Here is a 25507-nt window from a genome sequence, read left to right on the forward strand (position 1 = left end):
GAGAGCATTAAGCTGCTTTCACAGCAGTTAATTGTGCAGTTGATTGTGCTAAAAGCCTTTGACCTATGACGTTGAAGTTTAACATGTAAACTACATAAAAGGAACGTGCTACTTATTGCACGAAATACCCCCATAAAGACCCCTTTCGCACATGTTCATGGTCCTAGGGATGAGTCCATTACCATGCTACATCTCAAATCATGATGACGTGAGAGCCCTTGAAATGTGTCACAACATCAATCAAACACGATAGAGATGTTGTGTATACTTTTGGGATGCATACTGCCAAAGTAATTAGTCAGGACATGATTATTTGTTCAAACTAAATAGATGTAAAATCTCATTTAAAAACAAAAGGGAAGTCTTTCGTGAAAGATTATAAAATATAGCAATACAAAAAAGATGCCGTTTGTTTCTCAAAACTTCTCAAACTTAACATATTTAGTACAAAACAAAATATGTAGTATGTATTGACCATACCCAGCATTGCATAAAATGTCAACTGTTGGACACAGAAATAATCAGCGCATGATTATTTAAAACAGCTGGACAGATCTTTGATTATTAAACCCATCCTTTTTAATTTGCATGGTGAATGATTTGAACTCCTGCAGACAGGACGGTGCTAAGCTGAATCCATCACTATGTAACTGCAGTCCATTAACCATTCATCAATGAATATTAATAACATCACATAAACAGTATATCAAATATTTTCATCAGACGACAGACCCATTACCCTCATAAGACTTGTCACAATTCGTGATATCACACAGTTGCACTTTTCGGGGGCTTCTCCGTCGCTGCCCCTCCCGCAGGACCTCACTCCCACAACCCATCAGAGACTGCACTGACCTCACCACCTTCAAAACACTTACAAAAACTCACCTCTTCAATCTGGATTTTAATGTGTGATTGTGTTTGTATTGCTTGATTTTAATTTGACTTTAACGATATTTATTTGTTGTTCTTTTCACTCTCTCTGTAAAGCGACTTTGAGCACCTGTAAAAGCGCTAACAAAATAAATCTATCATTATTATCTTGGGGGGGAAAGGCCATTGCCAAATAATACAATTAATTTCCTCGAGCAGAAAAATAAATGTCTTGCTTGATTGATTTATGCAAAGGTTTTTTTTAAATAAAAGCTGTACACGGAAAGATAGGAGAGAGGAGTTTATCAAATATTTGTTATTGGTTGTGAGCATATTCTAATGGTTTTTTGATCATTTAAATATACAGTTCTGTTTCATATGAGTGTTGAGAGCTGTATCTATAAATCTCTTAATTTCCCCTCAAAGTGCACCAGATTGATGCATTTAACTTCAATTTAAAGAAAAAATCTTCCTGGGGACCCCCCCTAGAGGATGTGAGGTACACCAACAAATAAAACAGGTTTACATGGATAGGATACTAGATACATCTGCACACTCATCATATACACTACATATTTTTTCTTTTTAACACCAGTCCCTAATATATTTGTAGAAAGAAAAATCGAGAAAATGTTTCATTGCGGAGGACCCCCTGTTTTGTGTCCCCCCCACTTCTCAAACCAAAGTTACACCCTTGACTACCATTGACCATCGACTTACCTGTAATATTAGTTTTACAAATAATTATATTAAATTAAAATAAATACATAAAATAAATAAATGTTTTTATTTATCTCATATAATTTGATAATTATTATAAACTGTATGTAGTACCCTGTTAGTCCACCGGGTGGCAGTGTTGACCCCCCGGAAGCCATGAAGAAGAAGTAGTGATGACGCAGGTTCAACATGGCGCTGCAGGTGGAGTTGTGTTGCCTGGAAACTTTCCCCTCTCACCTCAGTCCTCTGGATGTTTTGATTTTCCAATCTCACCTGGACTCGATCTTCCAGAATGACAGCGACCCACCAACCGTCCTCTTCACCCCGCAGCCGCCCCAGGGCTCCTGTAAGCCGGGCATTTTACTGCGCCTCCACCCGACCACCGAGGAGGAGACTGCTGGTTCCCCCAGACCCGAGTTCAAGACCCGGGTCCGGCTCTTCACCAGCCGGCTCTTCCTGCAGCACCACGGGCTCCAGAGGGCCGGGAGCACCGGGACTATCCGGGCCATGGAGCCGGTTTCGCTGAACAGAGTGGTACTGGGAGCCCGCAGCAGACAGACTCTCCTCTGGGCTGGAGGAGAGAGGTTCACCGAGGGGCTGCTGGAGCTCTGCAGCCCGGGACAGTGTCTGCTGGCCCGTCAGGGAGACCCACTGCTGCCGCCCCCCATACACCTGGGGGAGGACCCGGGACAGGTGAGAGACCAAGGGCATTCTAACTTTATTTATTCTTCATTTACAAGTTGGAATCTGAACTTCTTCAGCTCCATGTTTTTGAATTATATAAGTTTGACATTTTTGAGAAATCAGACACCTGTTTTTTAAATAAAACATAGTTTAATAACTTTATATACATGTTGTCTTGTTCTTATTGCATTCATTAATTTAATTGTAAACATGCAGTTAATCCTGAAACCAGAACAGCTGTTTTAATGAAGTGTTTTGATTCCCCCCCCCCCCCCCCTCTTCCTAAGGCGATGGAGCTGCTGGTGTTGGAGTGCAGTCCTGTCACTCAGGGACGGATCACGGCCGACACCTCTCTGGTTCTGACTGACTGCTGGGACCCCCCGGACCCCCCTGCCGCCCCCCCACCCTGCACACTTATGTAAATATATTTAACATATTCATACAAATGCATAACTTTTTACGGTGATATCTTGTTTTAATAGTTACTTTATAATAATAATAAACGTTATTGGTATAGCCCCTTTCATGCACAAAGCAGCCCAACGTGCTTTACAGAACAAGAAGAAAACATAACAACAATATTCAAATAAATACAGAAGAAGACAAAACATCTACAGTGATCCTAATGAAATTTCTAATTTATCCTAATTTATCAATTTATCACATTATTTTAATTTGTATTCTATTTTATCTTTATTTTTACCCTGTGTGAACCCTGTTTTTCATTCTGACACTTTTGCCTCTGTTAACGCCTGAATTAAGGGGATAAATAAAGTTGTATCTTATCTCATCAGACCGCTCAGACTGTGCGTGTCGGACTTCGCTCATTACGCCGACGGCCTCGGAGGCGGTCTCTCCCTCCTGGACAACAGGAAGCTGCTGGGCTCGGGGTTTTCGGGCGTCCTGCAGGCGCTGGAGTGCAGGCTGGACGTCCGGGTGGTGGACACTCAGCGATGGCGGGGGGTCAAAGGTCAGCAGGGGGTCGCTGTGGATGTGGACAGCTGTGTGTTCGTGAGCAAACAGCTGCTCCTCAGGCTGGGGCTGTTCAACCAGGAGTGGGTGAAGCTGTCGAGGCCAGGCGGTTCCTGCAGAACAGCTGATGTGAGGGGGGGGCTCTGCAGACAGAGGCTGGTCTCTGTGCTGGTGCTGGATCCATCACTACGTCCAGATCTGCAGAACCAGGAGGAAGTCGGTTTCATATCGGCAACTCTGTGGTTCAACATGACTGACGGAGACGTGGTCCCCGTGAGCAGCTGCACTCTGAGGGTGAAGGTGATTCAGCCAGGGCTCAACAGTTCGTCTGAATTCTATCCAAAAAAGCAATACGGATAAATAGATAATAGAATTGGAGGATGACACCCTCTGGTGACATTTGACCTCTGCATGTAACCCATCCTAGTACTAGGGTGCAATATTTGCTAAAGGCATATTATTTTCAAATGTATGTCAACAAGTGAAAATATTAATTTCCCCAGAATTCTTTCCAGAGTCCCCTTTTCTAGTCACTACTTCGTCTCAGCCTCTCCCCCTTTAATAACATGTGCCGTCCTCTCAGAGGTGGAGACCCTCTCCTCCAGCGCCCGGCGGTCCGCACTCGCACAGCTTCTGTCGCTCAGCTTCTCCTGCGTTCTCCAGCGAGCTTCACGTCCAGCCCGTGATTTCCCCGCTCTACGACAGCCTCAGCTGCTGCGACGCGGTGCTGTCGGAACACTTCAGCACGCCCAGGTCAGCCTGACAGCGTTCAGATACGACATCATCATTATTATTATTACACACTTCTCCTCTGAGTGTCCTCTCTCTCTGCAGGCTGGTTTCAGAGGGAGACGTCCTGACCGTTCGTGCTGAAAAGCATCCAGACCTGCTGGAGAACAACTCGGAGGGGATACACAGGTACGGCTCACTCCTCCACGAATACTTGATGTTCACCGGCTGCTTTGTCCGCGTGTTCAGCTTGACATGAACAAGATTATTCTGTAGAGACACATGTTATTATCTTATGATAATGATGAAATATACATTCAGTATTTGTTGGTTAGGTTAATCTGAGTTAATGAAGTGATGTCTTAATAACTGCCTCGGACATTTATGACATTTGAATTTGACAATAAACAGTTCCTTATTTAAATGCTTATTATTCAACTGTTGACCTAAGTGCAACCTTTGACCTCCGGCAGGTGTCCGGTGCTGTACTTCAGAGTGCAGAAGGTGTGTCCGTCTGCAGAGAGAGAAGAAGAGGAGGGAGACGCTCTCCTGGCTGACAGACAACACACCTCTCTCTACATGGTGACCTTTGACCCTTTGCCTCCTGTCAGTGTGTGTGGCTGCAGGTCAACAGTCTTGTTCGCTGAGTCAAGTTTCTGACTCAGCGAAATAACCTGCAAAAACCTTAGTGGCATTTTAAGAGCTGGTTTAATTATCTCTCAATGTTAGGAAGCGGTCATTTCCTTTTCTCATAGGATCCACGGCAGCATCCTTCACAAAGGAGAGGAGATAGTCCTGTATGCATGCGTCAGCAACTCAACATGTGGCCATTAAAGTGGTTGACAGTACAGGCCCTTACTTTAATCGTTCATTACAGTTGTGTTTGTTTGTTTGTTTGTTTGTTTGTTTGTTTGTTTGTTTAGCCTACTTATGTTCAATGCGTTCTAAATAAAGTTGCTAAACATGCCTTCAACGTCGTGTAAGAACAGTGGGATTCTGTAACCCTTTGTTATGTTTTTCCAAGTCCTCATGAATTATTATTCAGATATTTCTTTTCCCTCGTGACGTTTTCTGTTTCCTGTTTTAGGAAAAAAAACAATTAGGAGAAGATTCAGGAAGATTGTTTTGATTATTCTAATGCAGCGTGTGTGTGTGTGTGTGTGTGTGTGTGTGTGTGTGTGTGTGTGTGTGTGTGTGTGTGTGTGTGTGTGTGTGTGTGTGTGTGTGTGTGTGTGTGTGTGTGTGTGTGTGTGTGGTGTGTGTGTGTGTGTGTGTGTGTGTGTGTGTGTGTGTGTGTGTGTGTGTGTGTGTGTGTGTGTGTGTGTGTGTGTGTGTGTGTGTGTGTGTGTGTGTGTGTGTGCCTCAGCAAGCGTCCACCAGCAGCGCGGTCCCCCCCCTCTCAGTGGAGGGCTCCTCCCTGTGGAGCAGCCTCTCTCCTCCGGGCCTCCTCAGGACGGTGGAGCTCCTCAGCAGCATCGTCCTGCCTCACCTGCACCACAGGTAACTGTCCGTCTGCAGCTCTGACAGGAAGTGTGATAGAGAGAGGCATGATGGGACATGTAGTCATTAGGGTTGCCAGAAACTGACCATGATCAAAATCGATTATTCGGCAGCCCTGGCGAATAATAATCGTCTTTTCGCAGAGCTTGCATTTAACTTCCTTTGGACTTGTAAGTTCGAAGTAGTTCCACGAGGAGGAACTCTTTTTACCTGCCGCTTTGTTCATCTTTAGTCGCACGTGTGAGGGAGAGGGGGGGTGGGGGCGGGGGCGGTGTGTAGCGTGCTACACACTGACCAATGTGTGACCAATGGCCATTTACAATTATTAATACTATTACTATTATTAGCATATATATATATTTATATATATTTTGGTTGAAACTAAGCCAGAAAAAAAAAAAAATACATAAATAATAAAAAAAAAATATATAAATAATAAGAAAATATATATAAATAAAATCGATTTTTAAAAATAATATTCGATTATGGAGACTGTAACGAATATTCGAATAATCGAATAATCGCTGGCATCCCTAATAGTCATGTGATGATGCTGTTCTGTGTGGTTGTAGCAGCTCTCTGCCCGGCTGCACCGTCCTCCTTCACGGCCCGTCAGGAAGTGGGAAGATGACGGCAGTCAGCGCAGCGAGTCGGAGACTGAACCTCCACCTGCTGAAGGTAAGACAGCCTTCTTTATCTATTTATTCTACCTCCTATTAATCCGATTACTACAACATTTCCAGTCTTTTATTTTTTCTAAGAACTGTTACTGTCTTGCAGAGTTTCAAACGTGCAAGTACTCATTGGGCAAAATGTCAGTTTGTGTATAATATTTGTTTTTATCCCTTACAATTACACAGAAGAGCTATTCAATGTTTAATTTGCTATATTTTGCCTAAATATATTGATATCTTCTAATTCTTTTTTAAACATTGAGTTGTAAATGATTATTAAATATATATAAAAGTATTACATGTATCAAATTAGCTACTCATATATATATGTTTTTGATTTATTATCCCACATTCACGTTGAGAAACAGCTGGATATGACCGTTGTTATGGTTACACTTCCTGTTGCCCTGTGTGCAGGTGGACTGTGTGAGTGTGTGTGCTGACACCCCAGCAGCCTCGGAGGTGAAGCTCAGCTCGGTGTTTCAGCGTGCTGAAGCCCTGCAGCCCTGCGTCCTGCTGCTCAGGAACCTGCAGGTCCTGCTCCGCCCTCGAGGGGGCGCCGAGGAGGACGGCAGGGTGCAGGCCGCGCTGAGCCGGCTGCTCCACAGCGCCCCCACCAGGTCACTGCCTTTAACACTTTAATGCTGTAACGCTGATCTAGCTGCAGGTGGAGGACGTAGAAACATTACAAAGTTCCCCTATCATGTCTTGTATACATACATATGTGTCGGGAGACTCTCAAAGTGTCCAGAAATACAACCCTCTCTCTTTTCCTCCGTACCCACGTCTCTAAAAACGGGGCTACAACGGAGCTGATCCGGATTTGCGTCCGATATGACGTAATATCAGAAATGTGGGCTGGCTTTACGCCCACGGCCCAATCAGAAACAATGCGCGATGTGTTTTGGACGTAATATGGTCAGTGTTTACATTAGCATTGCTAACTCTCAGAGCTAACCTGTACTGGAGCGAGTATGTGTAAAAATGCAGGAAATAAAGAAAGGAACCTTGTCGTAAACCCGCAAGAGGAAAATCATTTGAGCTCCATACGGTTTCGGAAGTAATCCTTGATGTGGTTTGGAACATGATATGGCGTTTCATCACCGCAGCATTTAGCTGAGGATCTGCCGGGAGAATTCTCCTGCATGAGCGCTCGTCTTTTTTTCATTTATTTGTTATAAAGCTACAGACCCGGAATCAGCGTTTCTCGAACAGGGCTGAAATAGAGGGTGATCTGAGCAAAACACTTCATAGACATGTTTTTTATATATATCTGACACCTATAATATATGCCTAAAAATAGTTCCTAACAGATGGCATGTACAACAAATGGTCAGAAGTGTTTGGACAGACCTGTGTCAACATGTTCTTGTTCACTGCGGTTTGTTTGTAGTTTTATTTGTGTTGCTTAATGGCAACAAAAGGGTCGACAGCGAAAACCAGAGCCGTGGAAGCTGTTTACAGACCATTACTGATCATGATGGCAGCAGGTCATGTGACCAGAGGAGGGGATCTTAGTGGAGGGTGGCAACATCATGTCTTCCAACAACAGATGACAAACAACATATATTAAATATATCTAAGCATTTAGATGTTTCCTCTTTTCACAGCAGTAGAGTTTGTTAATACTTGAGTTTTAGTAAGAACAAGCAGGAGCATTCGTATCTACGGTACATGCTATTTTATTATGTTTTCTTTTAACTCTCACGCATTGAACTTTTCATTCTTCTTCAGCAGTATTGTTAGGACTTTGAACTCGTAGAATGACCTTATTTTACAGAGTGGTTCAGAAGGATAATATTTTGCAAAGTGTTACATATGTTAGGAACTGTGTCTATGTCCACTGAGTCCAGGACAGGCGGTCTGTGGTTCTGATCAGAGGCTGGTTTGCAGGATTAGAGATGCATTGGTAAGCCTCTTAATTGTGAGATAGCAACCGTCTGCTTTGCAATTGTCTGGATTAGCTGTGTGTGCTAATGTTTGGGGCAAGAGCCTAAGAAAACATATTTGCAGTCTGGCACCGTCATTATTTTGTTATGTAGAGCAGTGTTTCTCAAACTTTTTCATACCAAGGACGGGTTAAGTAACCAATACAAAAACACTCGCGGACCACCTAACTCCACACATATCCAAAAACACATCGTTTTTTTACAAATCGCCTGAAAATTGTACAAACAAGTGGCAACATGTGTGATGAAGGTGCTTATCTGGGCTATACCATGCAATCGAAAGTGAAACTTAAGCTCGTTCCATTGCGGAGATATTCCCGCGAGAGTGCGAAAAACTTAAATACATTTATTTATTTCAAATGTGAAATGTTACCAATATACTCACGGACCACTAGGGGGCGCTCACGGACCACCAGTGGTCCGCAGACCACTCTTTGAGAAGCACTGATGTAGAGCAAAGTTACTGATGAACTGAAGTCTTCTGGAGGAAAAAAGGACACATAAAAGGTAGAAGTAAAAGAATAAAGGATAAATGAAATGTTAGTTTTTAGTTGGAGGATCCTGTCTTGAATCCAGAGCTGACTTGGTCTTGTTGTCCCACGAAGGTTGACTTGAAGTCCCTCAGACAAACATCTTCTTGGTCTTTTTTACAGGTCCCCTATTATGCTAAATCCACTTCTCCATGTCTCTTCTACATCAACATGTGTCCCCTCTTCTTCATGTCTCTTCTACATCAACATGTGTCCCCTCTTCTTCATGTCTCTTCTACATCAACATGTGTCCCCTCTTCTCCATGTCTCTTCTACATCAACATGTGTCCCCTCTTCTTCATGTCTCTTCTACATCAACATGTGTCCCCTCTTCTCCATGTCTCTTCTACATCAACATGTGTCCCCTCTTCTCCATGTCTCTTCTACATCAACATGTGTCCCCTCTTCTCCATGTCTCTTCTACATCAACATGTGTCCCCTCTTCTTCATGTCTCTTCTACATCAACACGTGTCCTCTCTTCTTCATGTCTCTTCAACATCAACATGTGTCCCCTCTTCTTCATGTCTCTTCTACATCAACATGTGTCCCCTCTTCTTCATGTCTCTTCTACATCAACATGTGTCCCCTCTTCTACATGTCTCTTCTACATCAACATGTGTCCCCTCTTCTTCATGTCTCTTCTACATCAACATGTGTCCCCTCTTCTTCATGTCTCTTCTACATCAACACGTGTCCCCTCTTCTCCATGTCTCTTCTACATCAACATGTGTCCCCTCTTCTCCATGTCTCATCTACATCAACATGTGTCCCCTCTTCTTCATGTCTCTTCTACATCAACATGTGTCCCCTCTTCTTCATGTCTCTTCTACATCAACATGTGTCCCCTCTTCTTCACGTCTCTTCGACATCAACATGTGTCCCCCCTTCTTCATGTCTCTCCTACATCAACATGTGTCCCCTCTTCTTCATGTCTCTTCTACATCAACATGTGTCCCCTCTTCTTCATGTCTCTTCTACATCAACATGTGTCCCCTCTTCTTCATGTCTCTTCTACATCAACACGTGTCCTCTCTTCTTCATGTCTCTTCAACATCAACATGTGTCCCCTCTTCTTCATGTCTCTTCTACATCAACATGTGTCCCCTCTTCTTCATGTCTCTTCTACATCAACACGTGTCCCCTCTTCTTCATGTCTCTTCTACATCAACACGTGTCCCCTCTTCTTCATGTCTCCTCTACATCAACATGTGTCCCCTCTTCTTCATGTGTCTTCTACATCAACACGTGTCCCCTCTTCTTCATGTCTCTTCTACATCAACACGTGTCCTCTCTTCTTCACGTCAACACGTGTCCTCTCTTCTTCACGTCTCTTCTACATCAACACGTGTCCCCTCTTCTTCATGTCTCCTCTACATCAACATGTGTCCCCTCTTCTTCATGTCTCTTCTACATCAACATGTGTCCCCTCTTCTTCATGTCTCTTTTAAAGTGAAATGAATGCAGTGGATGAGTTCTCGTATGTCTCTGAGGTCTTGATGGTGCTGGTCTCTGTGTTTCAGCGTGGTGGTGGTGGCGACGGTCTGCAGGCCTCGGGAGGTGTCTGCAGGGGTCATATCAGCGTTCGTCCACCAGGTGGCGCTGGAGAGTCCCTCTGAGGAGCAGCGGCGCTCCATGCTGCTCAGCCTGAGCCGAGGCCTTCCTCTGGGGAGAGACGTGGACCTGGAGAGGCTCTCCAAAGTCACCGCGGTGCGTTCCGTCACGAGCACCAGCTCGGAGACATTTAGGAAACTATCGGCTGTCTGACGAATACGTTTAACGCTTAATTCAGAGGATGATTCCCAATAGTTGTGCTTATGTCACCTTAATCACAGTTCCTCCACTTGTGCTACTAAATAATAATAATTATACATTGGATTTTTATAGCGCTTTATTTAATAGTAGTTAACTTTATTTATTTTGAATTCTACTATTTGCAAGTCTTTGCTACCTGTGTACTCAGTTATGAGAAACTGCAGTTCAATGGAGTCAAACATTTTAACTAAAATAATTATCCATAAAAATTCCCCAGTTAAAAACTCACTCGTTAAAATGATTCCTTTTTTGTATTACTATTTAGAATGTCACATATGCATACATGTACATACTGAGTTCAGTATTGTTTGAGTAATATACACATATTCAAAGTGCTTCAAATAGGATAAGCATCCGTGTGGGACAGGGATGGATGTTCCGTGGACTCAAACCTGAAGTGAGAAAAACATGCTAAAGTATTTATGATTTGGCCTCGAGTTCAGTCCATCTCAACTGGTTTGCATCTCTGACGGAGTGCGATTTCCGCCAGAGATTTGGTAATTGGTCCGTGCGCAAAGCATTGTGGGGATTTTAAGACCGCGGAGGATACACATGTGCAGCCTCTAAGTTTCCCGCTACGAAAGTACGCCGGTCTCGGTAGAATTCCAAGTATGCTGGACATTGGAACAGTCCTTCGGTGGGACTCGATGACGTAGTATGCTTGAAATAGTGGCTCTGCAGCAGCTGTCCTCGACATTGAGAAACACCCCCTGGTCGTTTCTCAATCGCGAGGATGCTGGCTTGGTAGTCGCGTACTTCCAAGTCACTTCCTTCAGAAACGAAGCAAGTATACTTCCAAGCCACGGCTTCGGAAAACGAAGAAGAATGGAACAGGCTAACAAGTGTGCCACTCTCTCTAACGGTTTCAACACAAACTGAACCGAAAATAAATACCTCACGATGTCTATCTAATTATGAACTTGCTTTACTTTCACGGAACACATGTTTGGTGGAAACAAATGTAACAAAGTAACATATTTACCAACACGTGTTCTACGCCACTATACTTACATTTAAATGTGTGCTGCGTCGGTTCAGCCATTCTCCGCAAGGGTTTTTGAAATTGGTCCGTGCGCAAAGCATTGTGGGGATTTTAAGGACGCGAAGTGCAGCCATGTGCAGCCTCGAAATTTCCTCCAAACCAAGGACGCGGCCTCGGTGGAATTCCAAGTATGCTGGAGATTGGAACAGTCCTTCGGCGGCACTCGATGACGTAGCATCCTTGAAATATTGGCTTGGAAGCCAGAATCCTCGAGATTGAGAAACGGCCCCTGACTGTGAATGTGTCCTTCATTAATGATTCTTCCTCCTCCTCCTCCTCCTCCTCCTCCTCCTCAGGGCTTTGTGTTGGGGGATCTGAACGCTCTGCTGGTGGAGGCGGGGCGCGCGGCCTGCAGGAGGCTCCTTCACACCTGGTGAGACTGAAGATGAAGAGTTGTTGATGAAGCTGTAAGGATAAAACTAAATGACTTTGATCACATCGCTTCCAGCTTCTCCCGCCTGCCCAGGGTCTGCGGAGGGAGAACAAAAGCGTAAAGCTAAATCTGGCATAAAGGGTGTCCTCTCTTTGGGAGAACATCTTTCTTACGCCTGCTCTTGTTTTCTTAGTTTAATATTTTTAGCAGGGCGTCCTTATCATGCAAAGTGTTCAGTTCAGTGTGTGCAAAGATGTAGTGCTTAATTAACCCATTATTGTGTGTGTGTGTGTGTGTGTGTGTGTGTGTGTGTGTGTGTGTGTGTGTGTGTGTGTGTGTGTGTGTGTGTGTGTGTGTGTGTGTGTGTGTGTGTGTGTGTGTGTGTGTGTGTGTGTGTGTGTGTGTGTGTGTGTGTGTGTGTGTGTGTGTGTGTGTGTGTGTGTGTGTGTGTGTGTGTGTGTGTGTGTGTGTGTGTGTGTGTGTGTGTGTGTGTGTGTGTGTGTGTGTGTGTGTGTGTGTGTGTGTGTGTGTGTGTGTGTGTGTGTGTGTGTGTGTAGTCGGGGCAGACAGGAGGAGGATCTGTGCTCCAGTGGAGTCACCATCCTGAACCAGGACTTCTCCTCGGCCCTGGAGACCCTGCAGGAGGCCCAGTCCACGGCCATCGGAGCCCCCAAGGTGAGGGTCAGGGTTAGATCTCGACCCAGACCCATGTGTTTAGCTAGTAGACGGGCCTGAGCTCAGTGAGGGCCGGTCAGACTGATGTCAAAGAACTGGGCTCCCCATCATTATGTAATCCCCTCTAAAGGCGCTGCCGCTGTGTGACAGATCCCAGATGTGCGCTGGGAGGACGTTGGAGGTCTTCATCAGGTGAAGAAGGAGATCCTGGACACGGTGCAGCTCCCTCTGCAGCGCCCGGAGCTCCTGTCTCTGGGTCTGAGCCGCACCGGGGTCCTGCTCTACGGACCCCCAGGGACCGGGAAAACCCTGCTGGCCAAAGCCGTGGCCACCGAGTGCTCCATGACCTTCCTCAGGTAGGACCACACTCCGGGGTTTGGACATCTTTCTGCCACCATTTCTTTGGCGAGTTAAAGTGCTCTGCTAACATCTGTAGTGTGTGTGTTTCAGTGTGAAAGGCCCGGAGCTCATCAACATGTACGTGGGTCAGAGTGAACAGAACATCAGAGAAGGTCTGTTTTATTTGGAGCAGGGGTTTCAAACTCAAGGCCCGGGGGCCAAATCCGTCCCGCGACTTCATTTTATGTGGCCCCACAAGAGCTTGCAAAAAATACCATGTGTTTATTATACGGCTACATGCTACTTTACGGAGGCACGTTGCCCATAAACTCCATGTCCCACAATGCATCTCAAATTTGACTTTTTCCTCAGAATTTGGCTTTTCTTTTTAAATCATTTTGTGACATTCCCACTGAAGAGACTTTGCCCTAGACTTCTGCTTTCAGACGTAGTTAATCATGAAGGTTATTACCCTATCCGATGATAATCCAATGCAGAGCCAATAATGTAATATAACACATTATTTTATATATGTTAAATATTTATATATGTATTTTTATATCGTCTTACAACCGGCCCTTTGAGTGCAACCATAATGCGAATGTGGCCCGCGATGACATTGAGTTGGACCCCCCTGCTTGAGTCATTCTGGTGTTTCTCAGCTTGATGAATGTGAGGCGAATGAACGTGTGTGTGTGTGTGTGTGTTCAGTGTTCCTCAGGGCCCGCTCAGCAGCGCCCTGTGTGATCTTCTTCGATGAGCTGGACTCTCTGGCTCCCAGCAGGGGGCGCAGCGGGGACTCTGGGGGGGTGATGGACAGGTGAGGGTTTCCCTGAGCTGATTGCAAAGCAAGCTACAACAAAAGATGTGCGTCCACTTCGAAGGATCTGTTCCATTTGACTTCTTGCCGCGTGCTTGCCTTTTTAAGGATATGAAAGTGTGTTGCTGCAAATACGATAAGTGTGTTTGCCTCCCTCGTCCAGAGTGGTGTCCCAGCTGCTGGCCGAGCTCGACGCCCTGCAGTCGTCCGTCGGGGTTTTTGTCATCGGAGCCACAAACCGTCCAGACCTGCTCGACCAATCGCTGCTGAGGCCCGGCAGGTCAGAGGTCACACACACACACACACACACACACACACACACACACAGAAAACTTCAATCCTTGCAGAATATGTATTGTGATCTCGGGAAGCTTTAGTCTCTCTTGAAGTTACAGTACCGACTAAACGCGTTGCTTCCCACTTTAAGGACACACCGACCCCATTGAGCCCAGGCATATTGATCCTTTTGACTTCCTGTAGTTCCAAACACACGTGACCGATGTGTCTGTTTGCTCTTCAGGTTTGATAAACTGGTTTATGTTGGAATCAACGAGGACCGAGGGTCCCAGCTGCAGGTTCTCCAGGCCATCCTCAGAAAGTAAGAACTGCTTGTTTCTTTCTACGATGTTCTCCAGCCTTTTAAGGACTTCAAGGACCTGTGGCTGCCATTCACCAAGTGATCAAATGTACACGGTCATAAATGTGTTATGTGTGCAGCTGAATATATTAGAAAACGAGAAATACAAATTCAGTAGAAAATACAAAACTTCCATTCCTTTGATTTATTCCTTTATTTACAAAAAAAGTGCAAAAATCTCCCTCAATGCGCAAGAGCATTATATATTTTAAAATATATGATCCATTTAAGAAAGCCAACATTTTGTAAATGATAGGCATTCCTTTTACTTACTAATACATATCATATTCTATTTACGTGTATATAGACTTCTTGCACTATTTTTTATTTGTCCTTTTGTATTTTATATATGTTGCATCGTTGGAGGAGCTCATAAGATGCAGCTGATGTGCCTTGATGACATTAAGACCTTTGAATCTTGAATCAACAAGATGTTGTGTTCCACATAAATGAATGAATGTTGTGTTCAGGTTCCAGGTGGACTCTGCGGTGGACCTGCAGCAGGTGGTGGATCGCTGCCCGCATCACATGACCGGCGCCGACCTGTACGCTCTGTGTTCAGACGCCATGACGGCCGCCATCAAGAGGAAGATCTCGCTCATCGATGAGGGTGAGAAAATCAGAACACCTTTAGTGGTCCCACAGAGGGGAACTTTGCGTTTGCTACAGCAAGAAAAGACAGCTTAATATTACTTGAAGGTGGGGTAGGTAAGAATGGAGAAACCAGCTCGAGTGCGCTAGAATTTGAAAATACACAACCGAAAAGAATCTGCCCCTTCCTTCAGACTTCCTCACAGAGCCCCTCCTCCAACACACACAAACGGGCACATGACCAATGAGGGCACGAGATCAGTTTGTGCGCCGATGGAAGGCTGACAGGCAGGTAGGCCATCCAGTTATTTTAGCCGGCCGGCTCAGATGATTGGTCGAGCTTTTTACAGTACTACGGCTTCCACAGATGAAATATTTGTACATATTTATTGTCAAAGCATTTCATATATTCATTGCTATCGGGATGTTAAGAGCATTCCATGGAATATGACAAAGTGTTTCTGAAGTGAATTACATACCCCACCTTTAAGTAGCATGTATTAACAAATTATAAAGATACAAAATTAAAAATCTTTTCTGATATGTGTAATAATAATTTGTTTATATATAATTTAGAATTAGTAATATTTTTGTATGTCAATTTGACACTGCTTAATTTGGTATTCTTTCTCTGGAAGTGTTTCCTTGTACGATGTGAGGGTCTAAGGAGTGAGGGTCTAAGGACAGAGGGTGTCGTTTTTCTCATACTGATAATCTGTGGTATTTGCTGTAAAGTGTCTCCACTGTAGGCTATTTTTATTATACGTACAGCACTTTGGCTCGACCAATAATCGTTTATAAATGTGGTATATAAATCAAACTTGATATCATAATTCTCATGTTAAATTTCATTATAATTTTTTTATTATTGTTTTACACATTTGAAATAAATCAAATCAAAAAGAAAAATTACACAATTTACAAAATACACTCACTCACTAAAAACCCACGTCCAACAGGAAGTGGACTTAAACATTTTCTAAGCATCAGTCCCGTGTGTGGTTGTCGTAAAGCACCACAGTGTGTCTTGGCTTGTAATGTCCCCGTCTCTCCCGTCTCTCAGGTCTGGACTCGGAGGAATCTCCTGTCCTCGTCACCGTTGAGGATTTCTCTTCAGCGTTGGAAGACTTCAAGCCGTCAGTTTCCGAGGAGGAGCTTCTGAGATACAGAAACATCCAACAGAAACTCACCGCCAAGTAGAAGCTGGTGGTGTTCACTCTCCTGAAAACAAGGACTCTGACAATGGTTTAATTTAAAAGGCCATCATGTATGAAGAAAATCTTATTTGTAATATACTGTAAATGAAGTTAATGTAATTAATAAATAGAGAAGTTCATTTCGATGACACAGATGCATTGTTGTTTTTTCCCTCATGAAAGCACAGTCACTACATCGTCTGCTACGAGTCAGATCAGCCAATCAGGCGGAGGATTTCTCTCCGAACAAAAGTCGACAAAAAACATGTATTTTATTAACAATAACTGACTATTCTAACATACCAGCCCTGAGTTTACTGCTATGACTGAGTCAGTGCATTAACATTGGTTATAGGTACAATCATGTTTCTTTATTTTAGTAAACAAATCCTTTTAATTAGGTCACTTCATGTTATATATATATATGTAATACTATAACGTTTTTCATGACATGACTTTTCAACAGCCAATTGTCATGATATCCAGAACGTGCGGGTGGATCTTTATTGTATCCATCCTAAACCAATACAAATATTCAGTGACACTTCAAATGAAGTCTGTAGTTTATTTTTCACTTTTTTTTTTACAGCAGGTCGAAATGGCTAACAAAGACACGGTTCGCTTTGATGGAAGTTAAGGATTTAAAAAGCCTGAAATAGTATTCATCAGATAAGTTGAGATGTTTGTTTTTGCTGAATGTGTTGTATTAGTTTGTGAATCAATAGGCAAGTGAGTATTACTTCTACCATATGACTGCCATACAGCTACCATGACAACACTAGACGAACACCTCAAGAGTGGCGATCTGGAGACATTTAAAACTGAAGAAAAGTACAGACGATTGCTTTTCTCCCTGGTCAGATTCACTCAGAGGCAGTAGTGGCATCAACACCAGAAAAGTTCACAGCTAAATTGTAAACCCCCAGAATGTATTGAATGTGGGTAATTCATTGAAACACTCGGGTGGTGTTGAACAAAATGAGACTGAAGGCTTGACTTGGTCAAAAGAAAAATGCGTTTCCATTTTATTAAATGCTTCAAATAAATCAAACTAGTTTTAAGCACACCATTAAGCCCCAGTTCTTTATGAAGATGTTCCCATGGATGACGTTCCAGTGTCTGATATGGTGATTAACTAGGACCTCTCAACCAACACCATTCTTTGTCAAATACTAGTAAAAGGACATTTTTGGCTGGATGCCATTTCAATTTCCCAACATCGGTAGCTGCTGAAAATTCCATTTCCTGAGGCTAAGAAAATATTATCTGTTTGGCAAAGCGAGGTTCAAACCTCCCACATGAAGCTGGTTTCTCCAGACTCTCCGTGGTTTCACAAAGTACTGACAAACGCACACAAAATAAGCGGTTCGTTCCAAAATGTACTTTATGAAAAATAAAATGGAAAAGAAAACACATTAAGTTTGTCTAATACCTAGAAGATCCGGTTTGCACATGTGTCGTCAATTAACGTTCCTCCAGTGGATGTCCAGCAGCAACAGCAAATCAAATGAACCCACTTCTTTCAGTTTTATTTTAAAAACCGTGACTGGTGCTTAGCAACCTTATTTTCTCATTAGTGTCTGAATTTCTGCATTACAAATGTTAATACCGGCAACAATTGAACGATAAAACGTCCACATTGTGTGGTGTATGTCATGTGATGCTTTCGTATTGTTTGAAGGTAATGGATGTATAAGAACTGGACAACGGACCAAAAGATGAAAGGCATTTTGCATACGCCAAAATGTTTTTTTAGCTTCTGAGTTCTTGGTCTTCCCGGAGACTTTACATCGTGAAACATTTAAGATTTTAAAATTGCTTCTTTCTGCTTGATACAGAAATATAAAACCTCCATGCATCGAAAAATCCATAATAGAAAGACCTTGTTTGCAAAGCAAGGTGTCCTTTCAACGCCACAAGCGGCCAGCGGGAAAACGTGTAAGCAAGGTTGAGCGACAGCGCCGGATCCAGTTCTCATCAAACATCCAGAGTTAAAGCTACGTGTTATTATCTGAGCGAAGAATGTGAGACAGACTTCAATCAGCAGCAGGTTCTGAACACATGGACCTGGAAAGCTGAAACAGGCTGAACTAAAACCACAGGGACCGTCTGTCTTTGGATAGGAAGGAAGTACAAGCTACAGTCATTACAGTCTAATGAGATGCATGTTTGAATGGGGGGTGAAGTTGTAGTCCAGGTTGTGGGTGTAATCCGGATTAATCTGGGGGTCTCAATCTCTGTGGTTCGTCCTCTTGCTTCACCCTGTTTTGTGATCCCTGGATTATAGTTTGTTGCTGGGGCAAAGATCCAACACACAGGTCTTCCTCTTCTTTGTCTTCCATATCTAACGAGCAGACCCTCCCCTCAAAGGTCTCAAGTGAAGTGCGGCATCCGACTGCAGGTTCTGGAAGAGAGGGAACGTTGGGTTTTTGATGGACCACAAAGAGGTTAGTCTTTTCACTTAGACTGTTTTCTTTGTTTACTTTTACTGAGATGAGAAAAGAAGCAGACGGAGAAAAAGACGTATGGAAAAAGATTAACTTCTTTGGGAAATGTTCATGATTTCAGAGCTGAACATCTTTCTTAGCAACCACAAGCTGAACACAAAACCCCATGAAAACCACGAAAGATAATGCATTCAAAAATTAACTCTTCTCGCTGATTGTGGCGTGAGGTTATGCTTCGACAACTAGAACACTGTTAACATTTGGTGTTTCAGGTCATTATTAGGCAAGTTAAACCCAAGACTAGACTAGCCTGAATATAAGACAACTAGTTCAACAGTTGCTATGGACTGAAACTAAATGAAAGCAGTACCTAAAAGTCTACCGTAGGGCTGTTTATGTCTTGTTTTAACGTTCTGTGTACTGCCTACCAAAGATAACGTATGTATGCCATTACCAGCAGACATTTCATACCTATATACTCAAGCAATATGTCCTCTCTGCACTCTAGTTAGGACTCATAGGACCATCTTCTTTCAAATTAATTTCCACGCACACAGGTATTTTTGTAAACTGAGCTTGTTCTATGCTTATGACTTTTTGTCCACATCCAAAATGGTTCTCTCATTATTGAGCTTTTGTAAAGCCTCAGGTAAGACGAACACTTTACTCAAAGGTGACAGAGTGCACTTCTAAGGCCACTGCTTCAGTTAACGCTATCCACTTCCTGGGTTTTTGTTGAGGATGGGGTTCAGCATTCCTCCATGCAACATAAGCCATATTTACCGCTTACGTGGCCTTTGCTACTTTTGTGCGCTTCATCCTTTTCCTCCGCATGAGGGTCACCTGAGGCCTCTTCAACCCTGCGATGAGCAGCAGCAACCTGGGCCGCGACTTGGTGAGCCAGCTTCTCAGTAGCGTCCCCTTGGGAAACCTGTATGGACAACAGACATCCTGTAAAGCCGGGACACCCACAGAACCAGGAGGGTTGAATACTCTCTGTGTACTAGCTATTCACCATACAGATAACATAGCGCGGTGCAGGGGTAACATCGTTTCGTAGGCCAACCGGGAAGTTAGCATCACGCTGGATCCCTAAAACAAAAGCCAATAGGATTTTTCTTTTGCGTATTGGATTATTGCAAATTAGCTCTGTGGATACATTTATGAATTAAGAAAGAGAATCCTTGCACGTTAACACTACTTATGATTTTTGAAGCGTAAATGCACTCGCTAACGTTATGCTACTGCAGTCGTTGCTTCACGTCCCCACAGCTAAACTAAAGACAGACTGGCACGGTGACGTTTGCGGTCCCTGACAAGATCTGTTGACTTTTCTTGTCGCCCTTTCAACATTTACATTTTTCGAATACTTTAGTTTATGACCAAGTACCTCAAGAACTGATGAAATTAGCCTAGCTAGACTTTGTCGTTTTTGCTAATGAGCTAAAGTTAGCTAGCTAAACTAAGACTATGGCGGACATTGAATGATTAACTTCATATAATTACTTTTAGCACACATGTAGTCTGACAAAGAACTAAAACCTCAATGTAAGTTTATAGTCTAAAGTCTACATTCACAGTTTCATGTTCACCTTACAGAATCAATGCCTTGTGCTTCTGAACAAAACAAACAACATCAAAGCTGATATTTGAGCAACCACATCATCTCTGCCGCCAGTCGAGCCGACGGACATCAACAAACTCCCCCGAGCCTAAGTCTGTTCACGGAAGACATGTTTTGAACTAAACGAGCGAAAGCAGAAACAACCAATATATTAGGCCAAGCCGCCGGACGGAGGTTTTTGAAAACTTCAGCATTTCCTGTTGTTGCTTTTTGTGCACGGACAATTAGGAATTGAGGAGGAGTAAAACAAAGGTGAACCATATTTTCTGTTTCTGTTTGTCAGCAGGATTACGGAAAACCACCGATGAGATGTTCTTCAAACCTCGTGCCACTAAAGAACCCATGACCTTTGGAGCAGATCCAGATCATGGGGCGAATACAAAAAATACTTTTGACCTTGCAAGAGGCATTTCGTTCTCAAAATACCCTTAGAGAGATTTTATTCAAACAAAGAAAATCCAGAGCGACGACAGGAAATGCTGACATTTACATTTACAAACGTAATTAAAATTAAATCGTAGTCGTGACGTCCTGCTCGCGTCACAACATCTTTTAACTCCGGGATTCCACGCCAGATGACCGAAGATCCACCCGACCAATCCCACCACCTCCACACGCTCTTTTTCCCGATGAGCCCGGACTAGAAAGCAGGACAGTACCTCAACCAGTAACTCTCCTCACCGAAGCACCATAGCGTTCAGCCTCCTTCAGAAACGTCACATTCTCCACAAACAGCCCTTTTTCTAAAAAGCCGGCCGCTGCAGCAGCTGCCACCTTTGTGTTTTTATACGAGCTGAGACCTGCTGAGCACGGTAAACCTTTGTGCTGTTCGAGCACACTGCACCCAGCCAGAGAGAAATCTAGCAACGTGTAGACGCGGAGCGGCCTTGCTGACGCCATTGTTGTCGCCTGCGGGGCTCGATGTTAAATGTACCGAGGGACAAATGGTTTGTGTAGCTGACCCTGCCAACCCCCCCACCCTGACCCCCCCTTTCACCCTCATCCTGTTCCTAATCCTCATGTGATTGTCTCCAGTGGCTTTGTCTTCTCCTCAACTTCTCATCTTCACTTTAAATTGACTTTTTCTTGTGAGCGGCCATCTTTAAATCCTCTTCAGGTTTGGGTTTCTTCGGCGCCCTGTTGACCTCTCTTTGACCTTTCACAGTTAGACTTGCTTTATTTTGTTCCGAATTTTCTTTTCTTTCTGGTCCTCACTTTCCATGGTAGTTTCCTTTTTGAGAAATCCTCTCTATTGAATAAAAGCAGTACCTTACCTTCTCATCAAAAATCCCAACATCCTACTTTCCCGTTCTGCCCCGTGATGCTCTCAGTTCTCCCTACTTAACCCTAACCCCACCTCCCCCACAGCAGCCATCTTTGTTTCTTTCTGGTACTGACCGCTCGCCGACGTCCTTAGAACCAGAGGAACCCGGTAACTTTGACATTGTCCTGGTCCGTCCGGCCTGTAGCAGCTACATCGAGCGGCGCTCACTCCTAATTTCTGAGTCACCTAACAAAAAGCTGGCAGATCATCATCAGCAACGTCACAACCGTCCCTTCTGTCCGATCAGCAGGCGAAGAACCATTCATCCCCAAACCAAGTAATCTAAACATTTATTACAAACATCAGAGAATAGAGGTACTACTAAGTTGTTTTTCAGAGCCGTAGAGAAACTTCAACACCACCGACAAACCAAACCACTTGCCTTAAATTCATCAAGAGTCCAGGTTCTCACTGTGTAAACAAATATGGAGTGAACACCTTTAAAAAGTTTCAACATGGAGTCCCAGTCGATGCTATCCACATCCACGCTCTCCATCCCCTCGGCTCACAACTTAGCAGTCCTCTACCTCCACTCCCTACCTCGGGAACACAACAGAAAGCAGTCCTTACCAATTGACCCCACACATTTGTTAGGTTATGCCCCCGGCGTCCCTGCTGAGGCACATATATGATCCCCGCTGCACTTTTTTCCTCTGGCACTAGAAGCTTCAGCCCGGACGCAAAAACAAATCTGCTCAATAATAGGAGGCCATGCAGCGGCCGGGCCTTTAAAAAAGGAGGGTCCACTCAGCACTTCTCACTGCGAACGGCAACGGGTGATCCCAGGACACACAGCCAATCGGGGAGCAGCCTGCACCTGTTGCCATGACGCCAGGCACTGACCGGTATAAAAAGGTGGTGGTGGTGGTGGTGGAAGATGTTTGATGAAGTTTCGCTTCATCTACACTTTCACTGAATATATACAATTGTTCTAACTAAGTTCTGCTTCCTTATTAAACCACCTCTGAGAAAGTTCAGTCTTCTATAAGTTTCCAAATGTCAAACCTTCCTTCCCTCTTGTTTATTTCTTTTTTAAATCTTGACTTATTTATAGATGTAGCAGAATGAATCAATAAAGTGACAATACTAATAACTTGTAGTTTAAATACCGACAGTAAGTTATTTAGAAACAGTACAATTTTGAGAGAATTTATTTCTTTCACTTTCTTCTAAACTATTGTACTTTAGTGTAGTCCACTAATATGTTAGTTAGTCAATGATGTAACTAATTAATTGTGTTCACTTCACTTACTTGTGAATTTACAGGTTCAGCCGACCGATATAAAATATGATCAATAACTAAGTTATGAATATTGAAGGCGAAAGACACGTTTTTCCGCAGGGAGAATACAGAAAATCTTTATAACCGCTGACTTAAAGTATTTGATAAGTATTGTCAGCTTTATGAAGTTAAAGCAGCCTACTGTACCAGAAGTAAATGTACACAAGTAATCATTATCTAGGAATATGAGTAGTATTTGCAATAGTAGTATTATGGTAATAGTAGTATTATGCAATATGTAAAACACAAACTATTATGTTGGTCGACTGAGAGATATTTGTACGTCTGGATGGTCTACATTCTGTTAAGGTAGTGTCATTTTAAAATATATAATATTCAAAAATGAATATCATGTTTAGTTAGTAAAATCTGTATTAACTGTTACTTTAGAATAATAGAAGAACAATGTTTAGCACAGGACTTAAGTGCATGATCTGCAGATAGGTGCAGAAGCCGGAGCAGTGTTCACATAGAGACGGGTTTAAATGACTATATTACTGACAGATGTATTTTCAAAAGTCAAGATCATTTAAAATGATTTACAGTTTTCTTTCCGAGATGTGACGATACAGCTTCTTCTGCACTTGGCTGTTAACGCTGGCGCCTAATGAAACGCAGTATGTTTGTGTTTCTTCATTCATTCATAAAAAATATGAAATTGAAGATAAATCCTTCAGCGGACTGTGATGTGTGTGTCTGCTCTGTAGAGGGCGCTGTGGCTTCAAGAAAACACAGAGAGATGCAGAGGAAGAGGAGGAGGAAGAGGAGGAGGAGGAGGAGGAGGCTGTGCAGCAGGCATGTCTATTGTCAGGCTGAGAGGACAGCCCTGCTGTTTGTTCACTGCTGCAGAGATCAACCTGGAGGAGGAGGAGGAGGAGGAGGAGGAGGAGGAGGAGGAGGAGGAGGAGGAGGAGGAGGAGGAGGAGGAGGAGGAGGAGGAGGAGAGGAGGGAGGAGGGCTGGCACTGCAATGCAGAACATCAAATGAGGAGGAGGAAGGAGAGGAGGGCGGAGAGTCCCCTGAGAGCTAGGAGGACTGGAGAGGATGGTAGAGGGAGAGAGAGGTGCTCCTTTGCAAGAGGAGGAGGAGACGAGGATGGCTAGTAGGCATAGAAGAGGGAGGGAGGAGCGAGAGCGAGGGACGGCGAACGAGGGAAGGACTTGTAGAGTAGGGCAAGGAGAGGAGGGAGGAGGAATGAGAGTACTTGAGGGGCTGGGATAGAGGAGAGAGGGCAGGAGAGACGAGGACGGATGAGGAGAGAGGGAGGGTAGGAGAGAAGACGGGACGGGCGGGAGAGAGGAGGGAGGAGACCGGGAGGAAGGAGAGGAGAGGAAGAGAGGAGGAGAGAGGAGAGGGAGGAGAGAGGGAGGGAGGGAGAGAGTGAGAGAGGAGGGAGGGAGATAGGAGAGAGGAGGAAGAGAGAGAGGGAGGATGAGAGAGAGGAGGGAGGAGAGGAGGGAGGGAGGAGAGAGGAGGAGGGAGGGAGGTAGGAGAGAGGAGGGAGGGAAGGAGGGAGGTGGAGAGAGAGAGGCGGGAGGGAAGGAGGGAGGAGAAAGGGAGAGAGGAGGGAGGGAGAGAGGAAGGAGGAGGTAGGAGAGAGGAGGGAGGGAGAGAGGAGGAGGGAGGTAGGAGAGAGGAGGGAGGGAGGTGGAGAGAGAGAGGTGGGAGGGAAGGAGGGAGGAGAGAGGGAGGGAGAGAGGAGGGGAGGGAGGTAGGAGAGAGGAGGGAGGGAGGTGGAGAGAGAGAGGTGGGAGGGAAGGAGGGAGGAGAGAGGGAGGGAGAGAGGAGGGAGGGAGGTGGAGAGGAGAGAGGCGGGAGGGAAGGAGGGAGGAGAGAGGAGAGAGGAAGGCAGTGAGGGAGGTGTGGAGGGATCTGCAGAGAGGGGGAACTCAGGGATTCCCTGTCGGCTTGGGAAAGATCCAGAAAGAGAAGCAGCGACACGGGTTCTGATCAAAAGGACGTGCAGATGGAAAACAGACGAGATGAGACTCAACTCACAACTCGACACCTTTGATAGAACATAAAGAACATTCCTTCATCACTGTGGGAACTAACCAGCTGTGACCTTGAAGTGATTTTGAAAAACGTGACAGGATTATGGAAATGGAAATTCACACGTCGGATTATTGGATGTAGATTTATTTATATATGTTTGTATTTGCTGTCTTTGACCCTTAATACTTGGTGTATTCAATAATGTCCTTTAACGTGTGTTTTCTGTTTGGGGGGGGGGCGGATGGTTCTGGAACAAAGCAAAACACCATATCTCTACCAACAACAGGTGTTTTACTTTTTTTAAATAATGACTATGAATTGAACAAAGTAGCTTTAACCGCCTTAACCTGTACTGTCTTTAGGTGTTACGAATTGTGTTGCATCGTTCCAGGAAAGTGGTTTTGATGTTTGATTCGACGTCTAAACGAGAAGTCAGATGTGCGCTTATAACGGACAAACAGAACACAGCAAACAAAGATAGAAAAAGTACAAAGTATGAAATAATTTATTAACATTTGATGCGATTTCCTTAGAAATACTCTTTGTGCTGATGATACAGTTTTCCTCCCTGACAGTGACGAACAGAAATAAGAATACATCTGTGGTTACGACACGTTTCCCTCAAGCGGTTTCCTTCACACAGTGCATACGTGACATCGATAAAGACATGTTAACATTAAAGCGCTTTTCATGCACAGACTGTGGCCGATACATACAA

At 44.1% G+C, this 25507-nt stretch overlaps 1 protein-coding gene across 2 annotated transcripts; it reads left to right on the forward strand.

The window, feature by feature from the left end:
* The first annotated feature begins 1746 nt into the window (after positions 1–1746).
* pex6 (peroxisomal biogenesis factor 6) lies at positions 1747–16254 on the forward strand. Of its 2 annotated transcripts, none has more exons than XM_034087912.2 (19): positions 1747–2286; positions 2565–2695; positions 3072–3549; positions 3833–4002; positions 4084–4167; positions 4452–4560; positions 5345–5478; positions 6051–6156; positions 6570–6772; positions 10153–10339; positions 11783–11859; positions 12417–12534; positions 12685–12890; positions 12985–13046; positions 13585–13693; positions 13857–13973; positions 14214–14291; positions 14801–14940; positions 15985–16254. In XM_034087912.2, the coding sequence occupies exons 1-19, from the start codon at positions 1783–1785 to the stop codon at positions 16119–16121; spliced, it is 3150 nt and encodes a 1049-aa protein (XP_033943803.1). In that variant the 5' UTR covers positions 1747–1782; the 3' UTR covers positions 16122–16254. The 2 variants fall into 2 exon arrangements, with proteins under 2 accessions (XP_033943803.1, XP_033943810.1); XM_034087919.2 differs by having other exon boundaries at positions 6054–6156.
* The last annotated feature ends 9253 nt before the right edge of the window (positions 16255–25507 follow it).

The sequence above is a fragment of the Pseudochaenichthys georgianus genome, chromosome 1 (assembly GCF_902827115.2).
Source record: "Pseudochaenichthys georgianus chromosome 1, fPseGeo1.2, whole genome shotgun sequence".
Classification (NCBI taxonomy): domain Eukaryota; kingdom Metazoa; phylum Chordata; class Actinopteri; order Perciformes; family Channichthyidae; genus Pseudochaenichthys; species Pseudochaenichthys georgianus.

Excerpts from the sequence above, each read along its gene's own strand:
- pex6 (XM_034087912.2), top strand. The coding sequence starts at position 1,783 with ATGGCGCTGCAGGTGGAGTTGTGTTGCCTGGAAACTTTCCCCTCTCAC. Across the intron at positions 11,860-12,416 it reads AGGAGGCTCCTTCACACCTG|TCGGGGCAGACAGGAGGAGG; the intron begins GTGAGACTGAAG and ends GTGTGTGTGTAG. Across the intron at positions 13,047-13,584 it reads TGAACAGAACATCAGAGAAG|TGTTCCTCAGGGCCCGCTCA; the intron begins GTCTGTTTTATT and ends GTGTGTGTTCAG.